The sequence below is a fragment of the Canis aureus genome, chromosome 9 (assembly GCF_053574225.1).
Source record: "Canis aureus isolate CA01 chromosome 9, VMU_Caureus_v.1.0, whole genome shotgun sequence".
NCBI lineage: Eukaryota > Metazoa > Chordata > Mammalia > Carnivora > Canidae > Canis > Canis aureus.
The window spans coordinates 68,374,365-68,390,364 of NC_135619.1; the positions used below are offsets into that span (position 1 = coordinate 68,374,365).

A 16,000-nucleotide genomic window follows, 5' to 3' on the forward strand; every position below is an offset into this window, starting at 1 on the left:
AAAATTTCTCAGCTCTCCCCTGATGGGAAAGGAACCTTCCCAAAGACAAATTCTAGTTCCTTTCCTTAAAACACTCATGAGCTACTGAGTCTTGGAGTCTTCTTTTCTGCTCCCACAGTTTTAATATGTCTAGCGACAGGAGAAAATTGCTAGAAAATTCTAAAATGCAGGTTGTCCTCACCAAGGTGTCCATACAGAGAGAGGAAATAGAGAAGACCAGATTCTGAAGCCAAAGGGGACGTTGTCTGATCCAGACATGTTGGGTTCAAGGTGACGTCCAGAGGGGACCTGGAGCATCCAAGGGGCAGATGAAGGTGTGGGGAGGGCTGAGGCCTTGAGATTTGGGGATCACCTTTCCAGAAACCAGAATTCAAGCCCTGGCCTGGATGCGTTCTCCTGCATCTAGGGAGGGAGTTTGAAACCCTTAACTTTCTAAGAGGGAGGATAAGGAGCATTTCAGGTAAAGGATCTTGAGGCTTGACTCTCTGAGCAAGCTAGAAATTTCTGTCTGAACACAAGGTCTTGAGTAGTTCAACTTGATATTTGCAGATGAACATTGAATAATGGGCTTTGGCACTTCCAGGGAAGATTAGGAAAAGTGCATCTAATCTTACTCAACTCTGGACATTGCATGAGTCAAATTTTTCCTAGCTCACTGTTTATTTAGTCGGGGTCCATGCTGATGGATTGTTGGCCATGGACCCTTCAGTGCCAAGACTCTAAGGGAGGCATTTCAGCCAGCTCCCATGAAAGCTACTGCAAAATCTTAGGCATGGGGACCCCGTGGCAAATGGGGCTGTCATCATTCAATGTCCTCGGAGGCTCCTGGGGCCTCAGAAGGAAGTGGAATGCATTTTAAGCACATGTTGGCCAACATCTGGTTCTTGGGCAGAGTCGCGGGCCTCTGGAGATGTCACCAAAGTAAGGAGGGGGTTGGGAGGTGAATAATCTCTCGCCAGCCCCAAAATGCAGAGCATTTTAAACCCCATCTTGCTTCTTCCATCGGAAGACTCACTTTTTCGGCAATCCCCCCAGTGACCTCATCGGAGAGGCGGTCGTGTAATCCAGGGCCACAGCATTTGCACGGGGCTGCCCAGCGCAGAACACACCTCCGAAGGCCGCTCTCGCCATCCGAAAACCCTCTGAGGTTGTGAGCTCTTTACCGTCCCACGTAAGTATACGATCATCCTTTTTTTTTTCCTCTTGTGAGAGTGAGATATGAGAGGAGATTCACATCTCTTAGAAAAAACAAACAAAGCTCCCTTTCACAGCTAACTATTGGCAGACTTTTCAGTTTTCTTTAAGTGCATTTTTTTCTGAAACAAAATTCTCCATCAGTTTAAGAGACTATATTTCCGTGCCTGCTTTGGGGTTTACTTGTTTTCCCAGAAGAAAAGGAGGAAAGTGTCTAGACTAGCCTGTGAAGTTTCCAGAAGCTCTCTCTTTATATCAAGGCTGTAAGAGACATGTAGAGGCTGATACAGTCTCTCATGGGCTCCATGTGGACTCTAACCAGTTTCCATCTACAAATTCTGATTCTGATTTTAAAAAACCAGACTGGGGCACCCAGGTGGCTCAGGTCATGATCCTGGGGTCCTGGGATCGAGTCCCACATTGGGCTCCCCACATGAAGCCTGCTTCTCCCTCTGCTTATGTCTCTGCCTCTCTGGCTCTCTCATAAATAAATGAATAAAATCTTATATATAACAGACTGATCTCCCCAAGATGCCTTACAAGATTTCAGAAGGTCAATAACCAGTTGGGTTATTTGTGGCTTGACAACAGCTTCTTATGATTGGACTGAGTTGAGATTCTTTTGTCTCTGTGTCTGTATTTCAAATGCTTTTATCATCACCTCACTGTCGGAATTGGAATGAATTCGAAGAAGCTCTTCTTGTTGAAGGAAGTTTTAACATAGCACTGCCAATGGTACAACGCGCAGAACTCAGAAAATATCACATGGAAATTACAGACTCACCTTCTCTAGTAGACCTGCCCGATGTCGCCTCTGAGTTTTTAATAAATGAGATCAAGTATTACTAAAAATTTCAATAGTGCTGTTTATTGAGCACCTGCTATGTACCAGGCACATATCAGAGCTAAAACAAAGAACTGGTGAAGGAAGGCTTCTCCTTTCTGTTCAATTTTATATAAACGCAGACAGTGGCTGGTAAAGGCAACCCCTTTAAAAATAAGCCCAGCTTGGGGCGAGCCTGGGTGGTGCAGTTGGTTTAGCCTCTGACTCCTGGCTGAGGTTGTGGTCGTGATCTCAGGGTCGTGAGATTGAGCCCCGCCTGTGAGATTCTCTCTCTCCCTCTGCCCTCTGCCCCTCCCACTTGTGCTCTCAAATAAATAAGTAAATCTTTTTAAAAAAATAAACAAATAAGCCCTGCTTGAGCAGACCCACGCTGTGGGATGGAGGCCCGTGTGTGCTGAACCAATCAGATTGGAGCTAAAGTCAGAGGTCTCTCTGGGTGGCTTGGGAAGCAGTCCCCGATTTTCTGGGTAGGGTGAAGCCTGGCCCCCTGGATGAGGTTCCTATGACCGCTTAATAAATAAGCACAAATCTACCAACACAATTTTATTGTTGTACAGTTGTACGACAGAAGTCAAATGTCCAAAATCAATCCCACCAGGCTAAAATCAGGGTGTCCGCAGGGCTGTGTTCCTTCTGGGGGCTCCAGAGGAGAATCCATTCCTTGCTTTCTACCCCCGTCTGGAGGCTGCTGTGCCTCTTGGCTCATGGCCCCTTCCTCTGTCTTCAAAGGGCCCAGTGTCGTATCTTTGCCTCAGTTTGTTCATCTGTACCACGGGCACGGCTCCATGACTGCTCCTGCAGCCAGTTGTCAGGATCAAATGTCCGGGAGCCCAGTGGAGTCTCGGAACCTCCGCAGATGACAGGTGTGGTCCGATGCTGAAAGCTCGGACCTGGGCATCCAGGTGTCCCTCCAGCCCCGGCATCGGGAAGGACAGGGGCCGAGACAAAGCTAACGTGCGGCTTTTCCTTGGTGGCTAGAACTTGGTCAGCATGTGCAGAGAAGGGCACAGGAAGGCCTGGCGTGAGGCCCCCTCGGTCTCAGGACGCAGCTCTGCAGACAGGTATGCAGTACAGCAGAGTGCTGGCCCCCCCCTCCCCATGCATCCGAGATCAGGTTTACTGGGTGCACCTGCTACCTGCGGCTGCTGAAATGAATGCCCACAAACCAGGTAGCTTTAAACCAACTGACCATATTTTAGCGGTGGAGAGATAAAGCAGTTCTCGTCCAAAGCTGTTTTCCAAAAAAATGGTGTATTTATTAACTCTATGTACACACACCAACAGAGTGGCCATAGTATAGTGATGGAGTCATAGTGAAGTAGCTCTAGTTAAAAAATTGTTTTCAGGGAGGCCAGGGGGGCTCAGTGGTTGAGCATCTGCCTTTGGCTCATGGTGTGATCCCGGAGTCCTGGGATCGAGTCCCCCATCGGGCTCCTGCATGGAGCCTGCTTCTCCCTCTGCCTGTATCTCTGCCTCTCTCTGTGTGTCTCATGAATAAATAAATAAAATCTTTTTTAAAAATTGTTTTCAAAAAGCTACGACTTTAAGTACACATATACACTTACATACATTAAGGCAAAATAATACAGTTTTTGTGTTACCGAGCTGAACGTTGAAAAAAGAATGTAAGTGAAATAAACTGGTTTGGGTACATATCCACGTGCTTTGTAATCTGTGCCTGACTCAGTTATGTCCTTGGCATTTTCTTGGAGAAAGAATTTTTCTTTCCGCGGGGCCTATTTTTAATTGTCCCGTGTAACTGCTGAATTCTTTCCCTTTCAATTTTACAGTTGATAAATTGAAATTAGCACCTTCAGTTGACCCTTCTCTTAGACTAGAACATATTTAATTAAGAAAATGTGTCTGGGACAGGTGCTCAGGTGCCTAATACACTCCGAGCAAGTTCTGAAAAAATGGGGGACTATTCTCAAGTCCAAGTCTTTGCATATAAAATGATGTAAACATTTTAGCCCAGATATTTTCAAAGGTGGTGCTTTCATGCCTTTTTTCAACAAATATTTTTACAAGATTCAACTCTACAAATAAGTCGTAGTTACTTAAAATTTGTTAACACCGTGTCAAACTTAGATGCTGTGAATCATAGATTTTTCTCAATTTCATCGCATTTCTGTGCAGCATATGAATTTATCCCATTGAAAAGATTCTTCCCATAAACTGAGGTACTCTAAAGCTCACTACAGAATTTCAAGATTAGGTCTTGTGAGCCACGGAGCTCTTATTCTTTGATTTAATCATTTCTTCCCTTTCCCAACAGATTTCTTTATTTTCTGCATAATAGCTTCGTTCTCTAGAATTACAATCTGCTAGACATGCAAATGCAGATGTTTCGGCGCTCTGTTCTTTGAATATCTTGATTAAAGATTTCCAAAAAAAAAAAAAAAAAGATTTCCAATTGCTTTGGAACAAAATTCAAAAACAGAGCTCTGCTTCAACAAATCGCTTAGTAATATTTTCAGGCATTTAGGATTAGTTGTAAAACTGGTGACAGGCAGCAAAGAAAAGAAATACGTGCTGAAGTTTTTTGTTTGTTTTTTTAAAAAATTTGTTTATTTATTTGACAGAGAGAGAAAGCACAAGCAGAGGGAATAGCAGGCAGAGGAGAGGGAGAAGCAGACTCCCCACTGAGCAGGGAACCCCCATACAGGACTTGATCCCAAGACCCCAAGATCATGACCCGAGCTGAAGGCAGACGCTTAACCAGCTGAGCCACCCAGGCACCCAGGAGGTTTTTTTAAAATTCACTGTTGACCTCAATATAAAAAGCTTGTGGCTTGGTAACTCTGTGTCTGTGTGTGTCTTTAGATTTTCTAAATTTTGTCAGCTATAATCTCCCTTTCAATTGGTATAACGTTGAAACTTATTTGTGTGGCATTATGAACTGTGTGCGCACCATGGCCTGTTCTAAGTACATTTCTGCTTCATTGGTCTTTTATTTAGTAAGATCCTAGCTGTTCCCATGACGCTGTGCCCCAGTAAAATCTGTATCTGCATTACCATCACAAAAAATATAACACCATTTCCAATGGAAACAATTTAAACCGAATTTAAAATAGCATTCCCCGGAAATCTGTTGTTCCGTTCAGCCGGACTGAACTTCCAGAAGCTTCGCTTTGAGTCCATGCGTTGGATGATGATTGGAACAGACTGATTTTTCTGGTGGAAGGATTACAGATTTGATAGCAAACTGGCACCCAGAACTCCCTGTCTGTGGAGTTCTTAGAAGCTGACCCAGAATCAGCCACCGCTTCCCCTGGTGTATGTGCGGGAGAAAGACTAGCACCCAAAATGAGCTGGATTAATTTGCAGAGCAGTTGCTTGGTGGGAGCTGAAAAGCCGGGCTTCCAGAACAACCTACAGCAGCATCTTTCTGCCGCCATATGGGTGAGATCAGTGTCTCGGGGCAGATCTCTTAAAATTACTAACTGCTGAAGTGGCTTTTGTGTCTTAGGTATTCCTGTGGTCAGTGAAATCGCTACGGCCCCCACAGCGATGTAAACATCACTGCGCAACTTGCGCATTTGTCATCAACTTCCTTGAGAAACAGAAGCTCGCCACTTACATTTTCATTAAGCTTTCAATTTTTATTTTAGCTCATCACTGCCAGAAGGGCATATTGCAAAATTTAAAAGTATTTGCGGGGAATGGGGCACCTGGCTGGCTCAGTCGGTAGAGTATGCAACTCTTGATCTCGGGGTCGTGAGTTCCAGCCCCATGTTGGGTGTGGAGCCTACTTAACAAAGAATTTTTGAGAAAAAAAGTATTTCCTAATAACCCAATAAATATTTACTTGTGGATTTATGCCCTGCAAGAATTGATAATGCAAGAATTTCCGGACTCTTCCACACGCTCCGGGTCAGAGCTCTACATGCACAGATACTCCACGGCCACCCAACCCATAATTCCCCGTGTTCCCAACTGGCCTGCCCACTGTCTACACTCTCCCTGAGTGATTTCATCCAGTCTCGTGGCTTTAAACACCATCTAGGTAATCATAATTCCCGTTTACGTATCACTATGTCAGACCTCGCCACTGAATACCAAACTTGAATATCTAGGAGCCCCTTGGAAATCCCCACTTGACGTTCAACAGACATCTCAACCTTGGCATGTCCAAGAGTGAACTCCTGATCCCCCCCATTCAAAAAAACCCTTCCCCATCTTCACATGGTGACGTCTGTGTCTCAGTTGATGGCAACTTCCTGTCTCCAGGTGCTCAGGCCAAAAATCTTGGCAACATCTAATCCTTCCTTTCTCACAACCTGTATCCGATTGAAAATCATGGCGGTACTACTTTCAGCATAGATCTAGAAACTGATCCCATCTTACCATCCCCACTGCCACCACTCCTCAGCTAACACAGTTATTCAGTATGTCCATTGTTGTGGGCTCTCTCCTCCCACTAGGCTAGAAGCCCCCTGAGGGTATGGGGTTTTCACCAGTTTGATTCACGGCTCTGTCCCAAATACCTAGAACAGCACCAGGTACACAGTGGGTGCTCAATAAATACTAGCTCCGAAGATAAATGCATGGAGGAACTGGTGAATTATACCTCGGTGTGAATGGCGCAGTGTGTGTCAAAACCCGAAGGTCATCGTGTCCTCAGATACGGAATGTCAGGCTCAGAGACACCAAGTGATCACCCAAGGTCACGCAGCCAAATAGGCTCTTCCGAGATTGGTTCTCTCGTACACGGTATCTTCTGTTAGATACCGTGCGGCCGTGCCCCGTTGAAGGAATCTCAGGCATCACTAAGTAATAACAATAATGATAATAAGAGTTAACATTTATCGAGCGCTTATGAGAAGCCAGGAACCATTTTAAGCACTCTGCATTTATTAAGTCATCCAGGTGGGGGTAAGACTTTTAGGTGGGAAGCTCCAGAAATCCCAGTGCCGACAGCTGCTCACTGAGTGAATGGAACCACGTGGGTCCCCTGAGCCGGCTGCGGCCCACTTTGCTGGCGGGTGCCCCCAAACCCCAACTCCAGGATGTGGTCCCTTCTTTCCATGGGGCTCCAGAGGGCTGGGAGGCACGATCCACTCCCTTCCCACCACAACCCCCTCCCCTAGAAACTCCGAGTGGGCTCGTGGGAGGCAGGCCAGCTGTGTGACTGGGAGTGTGGCCTTCAGGGTCAGCTCGGATGGAGGTCTCCCAGGACAGGTCGTTAACTTCCAAGCCTGGCTTCCTCGTCTACCAAGTGGCGACAAAATGCGCAGCAGAATCAAGTACACGGAGACCCGGGCCCTGGTATCAGGCCGTCCGAGTCTGTGTGACCGCAGAGGAGTGAGTGGTCGGGGCGTCGGCGAGGTTTTCTGAGCAGTCCAGTGGAGATGACAATGCCCCTCCCCGCACAGAGCTGTTGAGAAAATTACATGAAAAAAATATTTCAATGTGAAAGTCTTAGGTGGTAAAAAAAAAAAAAAGAAAAAAAAAAAGAAAGAAAGTCTTAGATGGTGCCTGGAGACCGTGATGATCTCATCAGCGTGAGCTGCTTATTCTTTTACTACTTGTGTTTTTCTTTTTTTTAAGATTTTATTTATTTATTCATCAGAGAGAGAGAGAGGGACAGAGACACAGGCAGAGGGAGAAGCAGCCCCATGCAGGGAGCCCGACGTGGGACTCGATCCTGGGTCTCCAGGATCACGCCCTGGGCCAAAGGCGGCGCCAAACCGCCGAGCCACCCAGGGATACCCACTACTTGTGTTTTTCAAGCCCAGCTTGTGAACCCTCTTGTTCTGGAAACCTCTCACCAGTGCCCCCACTCCGACCCCCCCTTCTGGTCTCGGGCCCCAAGGGACAGGCATCCCCGCTGGCTGTACCGCTTCCTAGCTCTCCTGGACTCTTTCTTAGGTCATCGGCCACTGTCTCCGTGTCTGCGTCCCCTCTGGGCAGGCGGTGAGCACCTGCGGGGTGGGGGCAGGGTCCCGGTGTCTCTCTAGCACCTGGCAAAGTGCCGGCACAGAGTGGGTGCTCGTGACATGTTTGCCAAGACTGATAACAATAATAGTGTGGTTGTTAATAAGACTAATCAGCACCTTCCACTGAGCGCTTCCTCCACACCAGGCAACCACAGCACACAAGCCATGGATCCCAGCCCCAGTCCTCACCACAAACCCACAAGGAATAGGATTAGCTCCCACTTCCTTTTTTTATTCTTTTTTTTTTTTTAAGATCTTACTTATTTATTCATGAGAGACACACACACACAGAGAGAGAGAGAGAGAGGCAGAGACACAGGCAGAGGGAGAAGCAGGCTCCCTGCAGGGAGCCCGACGGGGACTCGATCCCGGGTCTCCAGGATCACACTCCAGGCTGAAGGTGGCGCAAGCTCCCACTTTCAAAAAGGAAAATGAGTTAGTGGGTCTAAGTGGCCCACACTCCAAGTGGTTGCCCCAGGATTTGGACTCGGCTTTCAGAGCCCCCGACTTGTCCTTTATGCCAGGGGTCGGCAAACGTATCCTCAAAGGGAACGGATGGCAAATCTTTTCGGCTCCGCAAGCCACACAGTGTTTGTCGCTGCCCCTCCACTCCCGCCCGCTGTGACACAAAAGCAGCCTTGGACAAGATGTAAATGAATAGGTGTGGCCGTGTGCCCATAAAACCTTATTTTCCCGAACTGGGAGCGGGCTGGAGGCGGCCGGCGGGTCGTAGTTGGCTGCCTCCCGTGTCACGCTGCGTGCTGTTCGATGCAGGTCCCTGTGGATGGCATCGCGGGCCCCCCTGGAGCTCCTGCCCCTGAACCGGAGCCAGCTGTCGCCTCCAAACGCCACGACCTGTGACGATGCTCCAGAAGCCTGGGACCTGCTGCACAGAGTCTTACCATCAGTCATCATCATCATCTGTGTCTGCGGGCTGCTGGGAAACCTTCTGGTGCTGGCGGTCTTGCTCCGGCCCCGGCGGCGTCTGAACGTGGCCGAAATGTACCTGGCCAACCTGGCCGCCTCCGACCTGGTGTTTGTCCTGGGCTTGCCCTTCTGGGCGGCGAACATCTCGAACCAGTTCCGCTGGCCCTTCGGGGGCCTCCTCTGCCGCCTCGTCAACGGAGTCATCAAGGCCAATTTGTTCATCAGCATCTTCCTGGTGGTGGCCATCAGCCGGGACCGCTACCGCGCGCTGGTGCACCCCATGGCCACCCGGCGGCGGCGACAGGCCCGGGCCACCTGCGTGCTCATCTGGGTGGCGGGCAGCCTCCTGAGCGTCCCCACCTTCCTGTTCCGCTCCATCGAAGCTGTGCCCGAGCTGAACAACGACAGCGCCTGCGTCCTGCTGCACCCGCCCGGGGCCTGGCACGTCGCGAGGATGGTGGAGCTGAACGTGCTGGGGTTCCTGCTGCCGCTGGCTGCCATCGTCTTCTTCAACTGCCACATCCTGGCCTCCCTGCGCGGGCGGCCCGAGGTGCGCGGGGCGCGGTGCGGGGGGCCCCCCGACGGCAGGACCACGGCGCTCATCCTCACCTTCGTGGCCGCCTTCCTGGTGTGCTGGACCCCCTACCACTTCTTCGCCTTCCTGGAATTCCTGACGCAGGTGCAGGTCGTCCGCGGCTGCTTCTGGGAGAATTTCAAAGACCTGGGCCTGCAGTACGCCAGCTTCTTCGCCTTCATCAACAGCTGCCTGAACCCCGTCATCTACGTCTTCGTGGGCCGGCTTTTCAGGACCAGGGTGTGGGACCTTTTTAAGCAGTGCGCCCCCAGGAGGCCGCCTGCCGTGTCCTGGTCCCACAGGAAACGGGTCCTCCAGCTCTTTTGGCAGAATTAAGACAGCCGTGGGGCCCGAAGCTCGGCTTCCTCATCGGTGATTTGGGACAGAAGAAATACTGCTGTGGTCGAGCCCCCTCTGCCCCCCGCCTTCGGCCCCCAGGGACAGGGATCCAGGCCCTGGAAACCGTGGGGGGTTTTGGTGCGAGGACTTGGCAGGTGTGATCAAGCTAAGGATCTTGAGGTGGGGAGATGATCCCGGATTATCTGAGAGGGCCCAGCGTAGTAATCCCAGAGGTTTTAGGAAAGACCAGCAGCCAAGTGGAGGCTGGAGAGACCCGGGGAGCCCTGAGCCAGGGGTTGCTGGTGCCCCCAGAGGCTGGGAAGGGGACAGAGTCAGAGTGTCCCCTCGGGCCTCCAGAAGGAGCCAGGCCTGCAGACGTTTGGACTTTAGCCCACTGAGTCCAGCCTCCAGAAACATAAGACAATAAAGTCGTGTCATTTAAAGTCACCACGTTTGGGCTAATGCGTTAGAGCAGCCACAGGACACTCCCGGCAAGGGTCTCTGAGCGCATTGCCACGTGCCCATCCAAAATGTTCTAGGCCAACTGCGAGGCATAGAGATGCTAGAGCTAGGGAGCCTACCTGCAAGGAACTGGCACAAATACTTAGAGTATTAAAGAGGAAAACAAGAAATCACAGAAGCCGGCCTCGGATCCAGCACCCTGAGCATTCCGAGGGAAGAGGGTGGGTTCCCGGCAGGGGTGTCAGGAGAAGCCTTCGGAAGGGAGTCCACCCTTCCAAAGTAGGGCGCCCAGAAACTGGGTGCCTGGGGAGCGGGAAGGAGGCCTGGTCGAGGCGTAACCAGGACCCGCAGGTGGAAATCGTGCGCTCGCAGGAGAGCGTGTTTATGGAACCGTTAATGCTTCAGGATTCTTCTTGCAGTGGGGGGCCCAGTTGCCTTCAAGGAGCTCACAGGACAGGGACAGTAATTAGGAGAGTGTCACGGAGCAGGTGACGGCCCCCATCATGGGAGAGGAGGTGCTCTGAGCACAGAGAAGCAGAGCGCAGGGTGGACGGCGGGGAGCAGAGGGGTCTGGAGGCTTCCTGCAGGAAGGGACTCAACCGATGAGTGGAATCCAAACAAGCAGTTGGCCAAACCAGATAGGAGACAAGGTGTGTTCCAGATAGAGGAAGCAAGTTGGAGCCAGGCACAGGTGGGGAGGGAGAAGGATGAAGGAGGGTGAGGCACAGGGAGTCCCAGGAGGGTTGGAGGCTTGAGGAAAAGACTAATATTTGGCAAGAATCTGCGGTGTGCATTGCTCTAGCGATGCTCCTCAGGCACCAAACAGGCAGGCAGTCGGGTTTCTCCAGGGTTGGAGTTTTGCCAGGTGATGGCCATCGTTTAAGGTCTGAACTATGGAGAATGGTTGGATTAGGGAAAGAATGAACATAGGAGGTGAGGGAGACAGTGACATCGATGTGGTTACAGAGCAGGGGTAGTGGGAGCATCTAGGTGATGGAGCGGAAGCACCGGAGGTTGTGGCCACCCAGGAAGGGGGTCTGCATGGAACATTCCATCTCCCGTGTGGCCGTGGCATCGGGTGGCTGGAACAGAGGGAAGGAGAAGGTCATTGGAGACAAAGCAGTCAAGGAATGGAGAGGCAGGGGATGGACAGCCCCACGGGGGTCCCTGCAGGCAGGCAGGTGCTGGGGAGTGCCTGGGAAGGAGACAGCCCATAGGCCAGGTGCCAAGGCCAGTGTCCACGCACGGGTGGGGATGCAGGGCAGGACAGCCTCCACTGCTGCCCCAGAAGGGCCAGACCTCATGGGGCAGCAGCAAAGACCCAGATGCATTCGAGAAATGGAAAGAAGCCCGTGCTCCTGGAGCCCGGAGATACGCTATCAGAGGCCGGCAGAGGCTGGGCCACCAGGCCCTCGTGGGCATCGGGGGTCACCCCACGGTCCGTGCTCCAGCCCCTGGAGGTTTCCTGGAGAGCAGAGATTGAAGTCAGCAAGCAAGGATCCAGCTGGTACATGTGTTTAATGTAGATCACATGGTGTTTAAATATATATTTTTGAGTTGACTGCCAATATATAAATTCTACATAAGAATCCAGATTTCGAGGGCATGTGGGTGGCTCAGTGGTTGCGGCCCAGGGCATGATCCCGGGGTCCTGGGATCGAGTCCCACATCGGGCTTCCCACATGGAACCTGCTTCTCCCTCTCCCTGTGCCTCTGCCTTTCTGTGTGTCTCTCATGAATGAATAAATAAAAATCTTTAAAAAAAAATCTAGAGCTCAGGCTTCCCTTGAACAGTTGGCAGATCTAGCAACACGGAACCTGCATTCTTTCCTTGAGCTGATATGTGCCAGGCCTCTAGTTCATGTCAGATGCTGCTGAGAGAGAGAGGACAGTGAGCAGGGTCCTCCTGGCGTGGACCTCCGGGGGCCCCCCCCGGGACACCAGTGCTCGGGGCACCCCTCCCTCTGCCGCGGCCCCTACCCCAGAGCGGAGGCGGGAGTCACCAGGTGCTTGCCAGCACCAGCACAGGTGTGTGAGCCCCCGGCAGGAGTCACGGGAGCAGAGGTCCTGTGTAAAGTGGCCAGAACGGGAATATTAGGCAGAAGTTAGAGAGCTGGAAAGGAAAGATAACGCCCCGGTCTCTCCTCTGCTCTGAGCAAAGTGACCCGAGTGTGTCCTCCTTGCTGGTTTCTCGGCGCCTGCATTAAAGTCGTGGATTCTCAGAATGTTCTCTAGGGCTTGTCGAAGCAACCGCACAGCCCAGAAGAGTGTGCTGGCTTGTGACATCAGGACGTTGCTTGCAGGCCCATGTTCAGCAGTAGACTCCCGGCAGGGTCCCTGATGAGCCAGACACCTGACTTCTGGAATGTGTGTATCATTCCCTGAAGCCCGGGCCACAGCCCCGCAGGCCGAGATACCGGCAGCCCCATAGTGAGGACTCTGCGGCCCTTTTGCTGTTGGAAAGGCCAAGTGTTTATCTGCAGAGGGAGGAATCCCTGCCTTGGTTAAAAGGATCGGTGCTAAAAAAAAATTAAAAATAAATTAAAAAAAAAAAAGGATCGGTGCTGTGCGAGAAATTAGTATTTTTGGATTTGCACAGGTCCGGTCGCTGTGCTCCCCTGGAGGGTTTCCCACGTGGGTCCAGCCCCAAGCCTCCCCTTGTAGGGCTAACACCTGGCAAGGAGGGACGAGTGAGCACGTTGCCTCCCAGCGTCCCTGGCTCTGGCAGCCAGGTGGGCCCCCGCTGGGGTTGCGAGAAGGGCCGAGGACAGATGCAGAGCTTTGTCCGCCCCCAGCGGCAGGCCTGTCATGCAGGTCCACAGCCAACCCCGCACCCGTCCATCACCCTGTCCGTCATGGGCACCGGACGGCACTAAGCACTCCCGAAGCCCAGCCTGGGGAGACTCCCGGGTGTTGCAATGGACTCAAGCAGGCTCTTGTCCTCCAGAGATGAGTCACGAGCTTGATGAGGAGCAAGCAGGAAGTTTTCCCCTGCATGCCAGAAAAGGCTTTAAATTAAATTAAAAATGAGTGCATGTCAAACTGGTGCAATCTGGATAAAGTCTGGACATTTTCCTGCCTCTGACATTGTACCGTGCTGACACATGGCGTCACCGTGGGGGAAACTGAGCGAAGAGTACAAGGGACCTCTCTGTGAATCTAGTAGAAAGTTTAAAAATATGTGTATCACCACGCTGACCCCTTCCATTTCACAGATAAGGAAGCTGAGGCCCAGACGTAGGCAGAGGCTTTCCCAAGGTTGCCCAGTGAGCTGGACTCCTGGGGAAGGCTCTGACCAGCCCCAGGGATGCCCGCCAGACTGTGAGGTCAGAAACGGGCCTGAGTTCTGGGGATCTCTGCTTTCCTGGTGGCAGACCGCCTGTGCCTGGCGCTGGATTTAGGACCATGAGCAGGAAGACAGGCCCACTTTTCAGGAGCTTCAGGAGACAACAAGGTATTAGAAGGGTCAGTTGGGGCTCAGCAAGTATGAGGGGAAGATATTTCAGAGTTTTCCTTGACAGGCAGCTTAGTGGCTGCTGGAATAGCTGCCAGCTCTTGGGCTATCTTAATAGGAGTATAGCATCTAATATGTGGGAGGTGATAGTCCATTTAGCTTAGCATTGGACAGAGTACATGAAGAGTGTTATGTCCAGCTCCTGGATCGTTCAGAAGAAAGGGATCAGACTGGCAAAGGGACTCAATATCATAACACAGCAAGAGCCTGAGAGGGCTTTTTTTAAAGAAGCAAAGACCTGTGGAGAAAGGGGAACAAATGTATGTAGTGTGACCCCAGCAGGACCAAAAAGAAACAAATCCTGAGAAACACATTCCAGCGTATTTTGAGGAAAGAGCTTTCTGATAGGCAGAGCTGTCCCATGATAGAACCTGGCTAGGGGTGGGTTCCCTGTTCCCAAGGCACACCCACCCTCCAGGAGCTCACTGCGAGCAGGGATAGGAAAAAAAAAAAAAAGTCGTTTCTCAGGATGAGATCTATAATCCCGGGATGATAGGGTCCGTCTGGAAGGAATTCCAGAAACAAGGTCGGGGGGGTGACAGGAGGTGAAGGGTCTTGAAGTTAAGTAGGACCAGCCTTTGCCTCGCCCAAGATGTCAGCCCATGAGACCAAGGGCTGGAAGAATTATGACAAGGCTCAGAGGTCACAAGAGTCCACGGAGACTCTAAAGGGGGGCATCACGGTCAGACCACACTTCAGAGCAATCACGCCACTAGAACACGTGGGTATGGATGATGGCCTGCGGGTTGTATAAGCTATCTATTGGTGCATAACAAACCACCCCCCCAAACCTACAGGTGTAGGACCACCCGAGCTCACAGTTCCGTAGTCGACCACGTGGGCTGGGTTCTGCTGATGGTTCTTCTGCTGGTCTTGGCTGCATTCACAGAAGCATCTGTGATCAGCAGCCACCCAGTCAGCTCTGCTCCTGGGGGTTGAGCAGGAGGGAGCAGCAGGCACAGAGCGAGCCTCAGATAATTTAAGAATCACTGTAGATTAGGTGTAGGCCGGGGAGTACCCCCATTCTGATTTCCCCGATCTAAGACAGAATCAGAGCAACTGAATCATCCACAGCTTTGACTGCACTTATTTTGTGTTTGATACAGGACAGGGATGGTGTGAGGCTCGGATGCAGAGGATAGTGAGGCCCCGTCCTCTCAGAGAGCTCACAGGCGTGGAAGAGATCACCTCATGCCGGCTGCCCAGTTTACAGATGGAAAACCTGAGGCTCTAAATGCTTTGCCCCATCACGAAATGACACCACTGATGTGAAGTCTGGATGAGGCACCAGCTCTCCTACCCTGTCCAGCCCTCTCCCCCTGTACAGTGGCTCCCCAGAAAATGCTTCCTAAGATCACCTTGTCTTTTGTCTTTTTTAAAAAAGATTTATTTATTTGAGGGAGAGAGAGGGAGAAACTCAAGCAGACTCCCTGCTAAGCACAGAGCCCGACTCAGGGCTCGATCTCATGACTCTAAGATCACAACCTGAGCTGAAACCAAGAGTCTGACACTTAAGTGACTGAGCCCCTGGGGGCTTCAAACACCAGGTCTTTCAAACAGAAGTACCTTTGCCCAGTGCTGACCAGGTGAGGGCAGGGGTGGGCCATTCTCATCCTTGGTCTCCTGTAAGAGATGTTTCTGCTGTCCAGTGACAGTTCCAGTCCTCCTGTCCTTCTGGGAAGCAGGGATTGAACTTCTTCATGCTGTGGAGGCCAAGAGCGGTTTTCTCAACTCCGTTGGCCAATGCAAGAGGACCTGGATTCACTTCTTGGCAGAAGCAATCCTCTCTTCTTCCGCTGTAGCAAACCCCAAAGGCTTGTATCAAGACGGTGGTGTCACTAAGATGTGGAGACCCAAGAGCCTGGGCCCCTCAGTTAGTAGAAGAGCAGACCTCTGACCCCAGCTGCATTAAGTATGCAGTATGAGCAAGAAATCAACCTTGGAGGTTTCAGAGCTGCAGAGCATTGGGGGATGTTTGTTACACAGAAGAACCCCTTCCATCCTGACTGATCCACCAGGCTTCGCTGGGGAGGGATAGCTCCCTACTCCCTACACCCCTTGCCCACCCCTTGCTTCTCTCTCTGACAGGTCTCAAAACAAGAACTGAGCCTATAGCACTCACTGCCTTTCCCCCATTCTCCCTCTTTGGGAAGTGTCTGTCTGCAGACTGGTCTTCTCTCAGTCGTGAGGTGAACTTAGCGCTAGAG

At 51.2% G+C, this 16,000-nt stretch overlaps 1 protein-coding gene across 1 annotated transcript; it reads left to right on the forward strand.

Moving 5' to 3' along the window:
• Positions 1 to 676: 676 nt before the first annotated feature.
• BDKRB1 (bradykinin receptor B1) lies at positions 677 to 12,938 on the forward strand. The gene is made up of 3 exons (XM_077910496.1): positions 677 to 921; positions 1,036 to 1,171; positions 8,752 to 12,938. The coding sequence occupies exon 3, from the start codon at positions 8,762 to 8,764 to the stop codon at positions 9,812 to 9,814; it is 1,053 nt and encodes a 350-aa protein (XP_077766622.1). The 5' UTR covers positions 677 to 921; positions 1,036 to 1,171; positions 8,752 to 8,761; the 3' UTR covers positions 9,815 to 12,938.
• The last annotated feature ends 3,062 nt before the right edge of the window (positions 12,939 to 16,000 follow it).

What these genes read in the sequence shown, in the direction of transcription:
- BDKRB1 (XM_077910496.1), top strand. Translation starts at nt 8,762, where the DNA reads ATGGCATCGCGGGCCCCCCTGGAGCTCCTGCCCCTGAACCGGAGCCAG.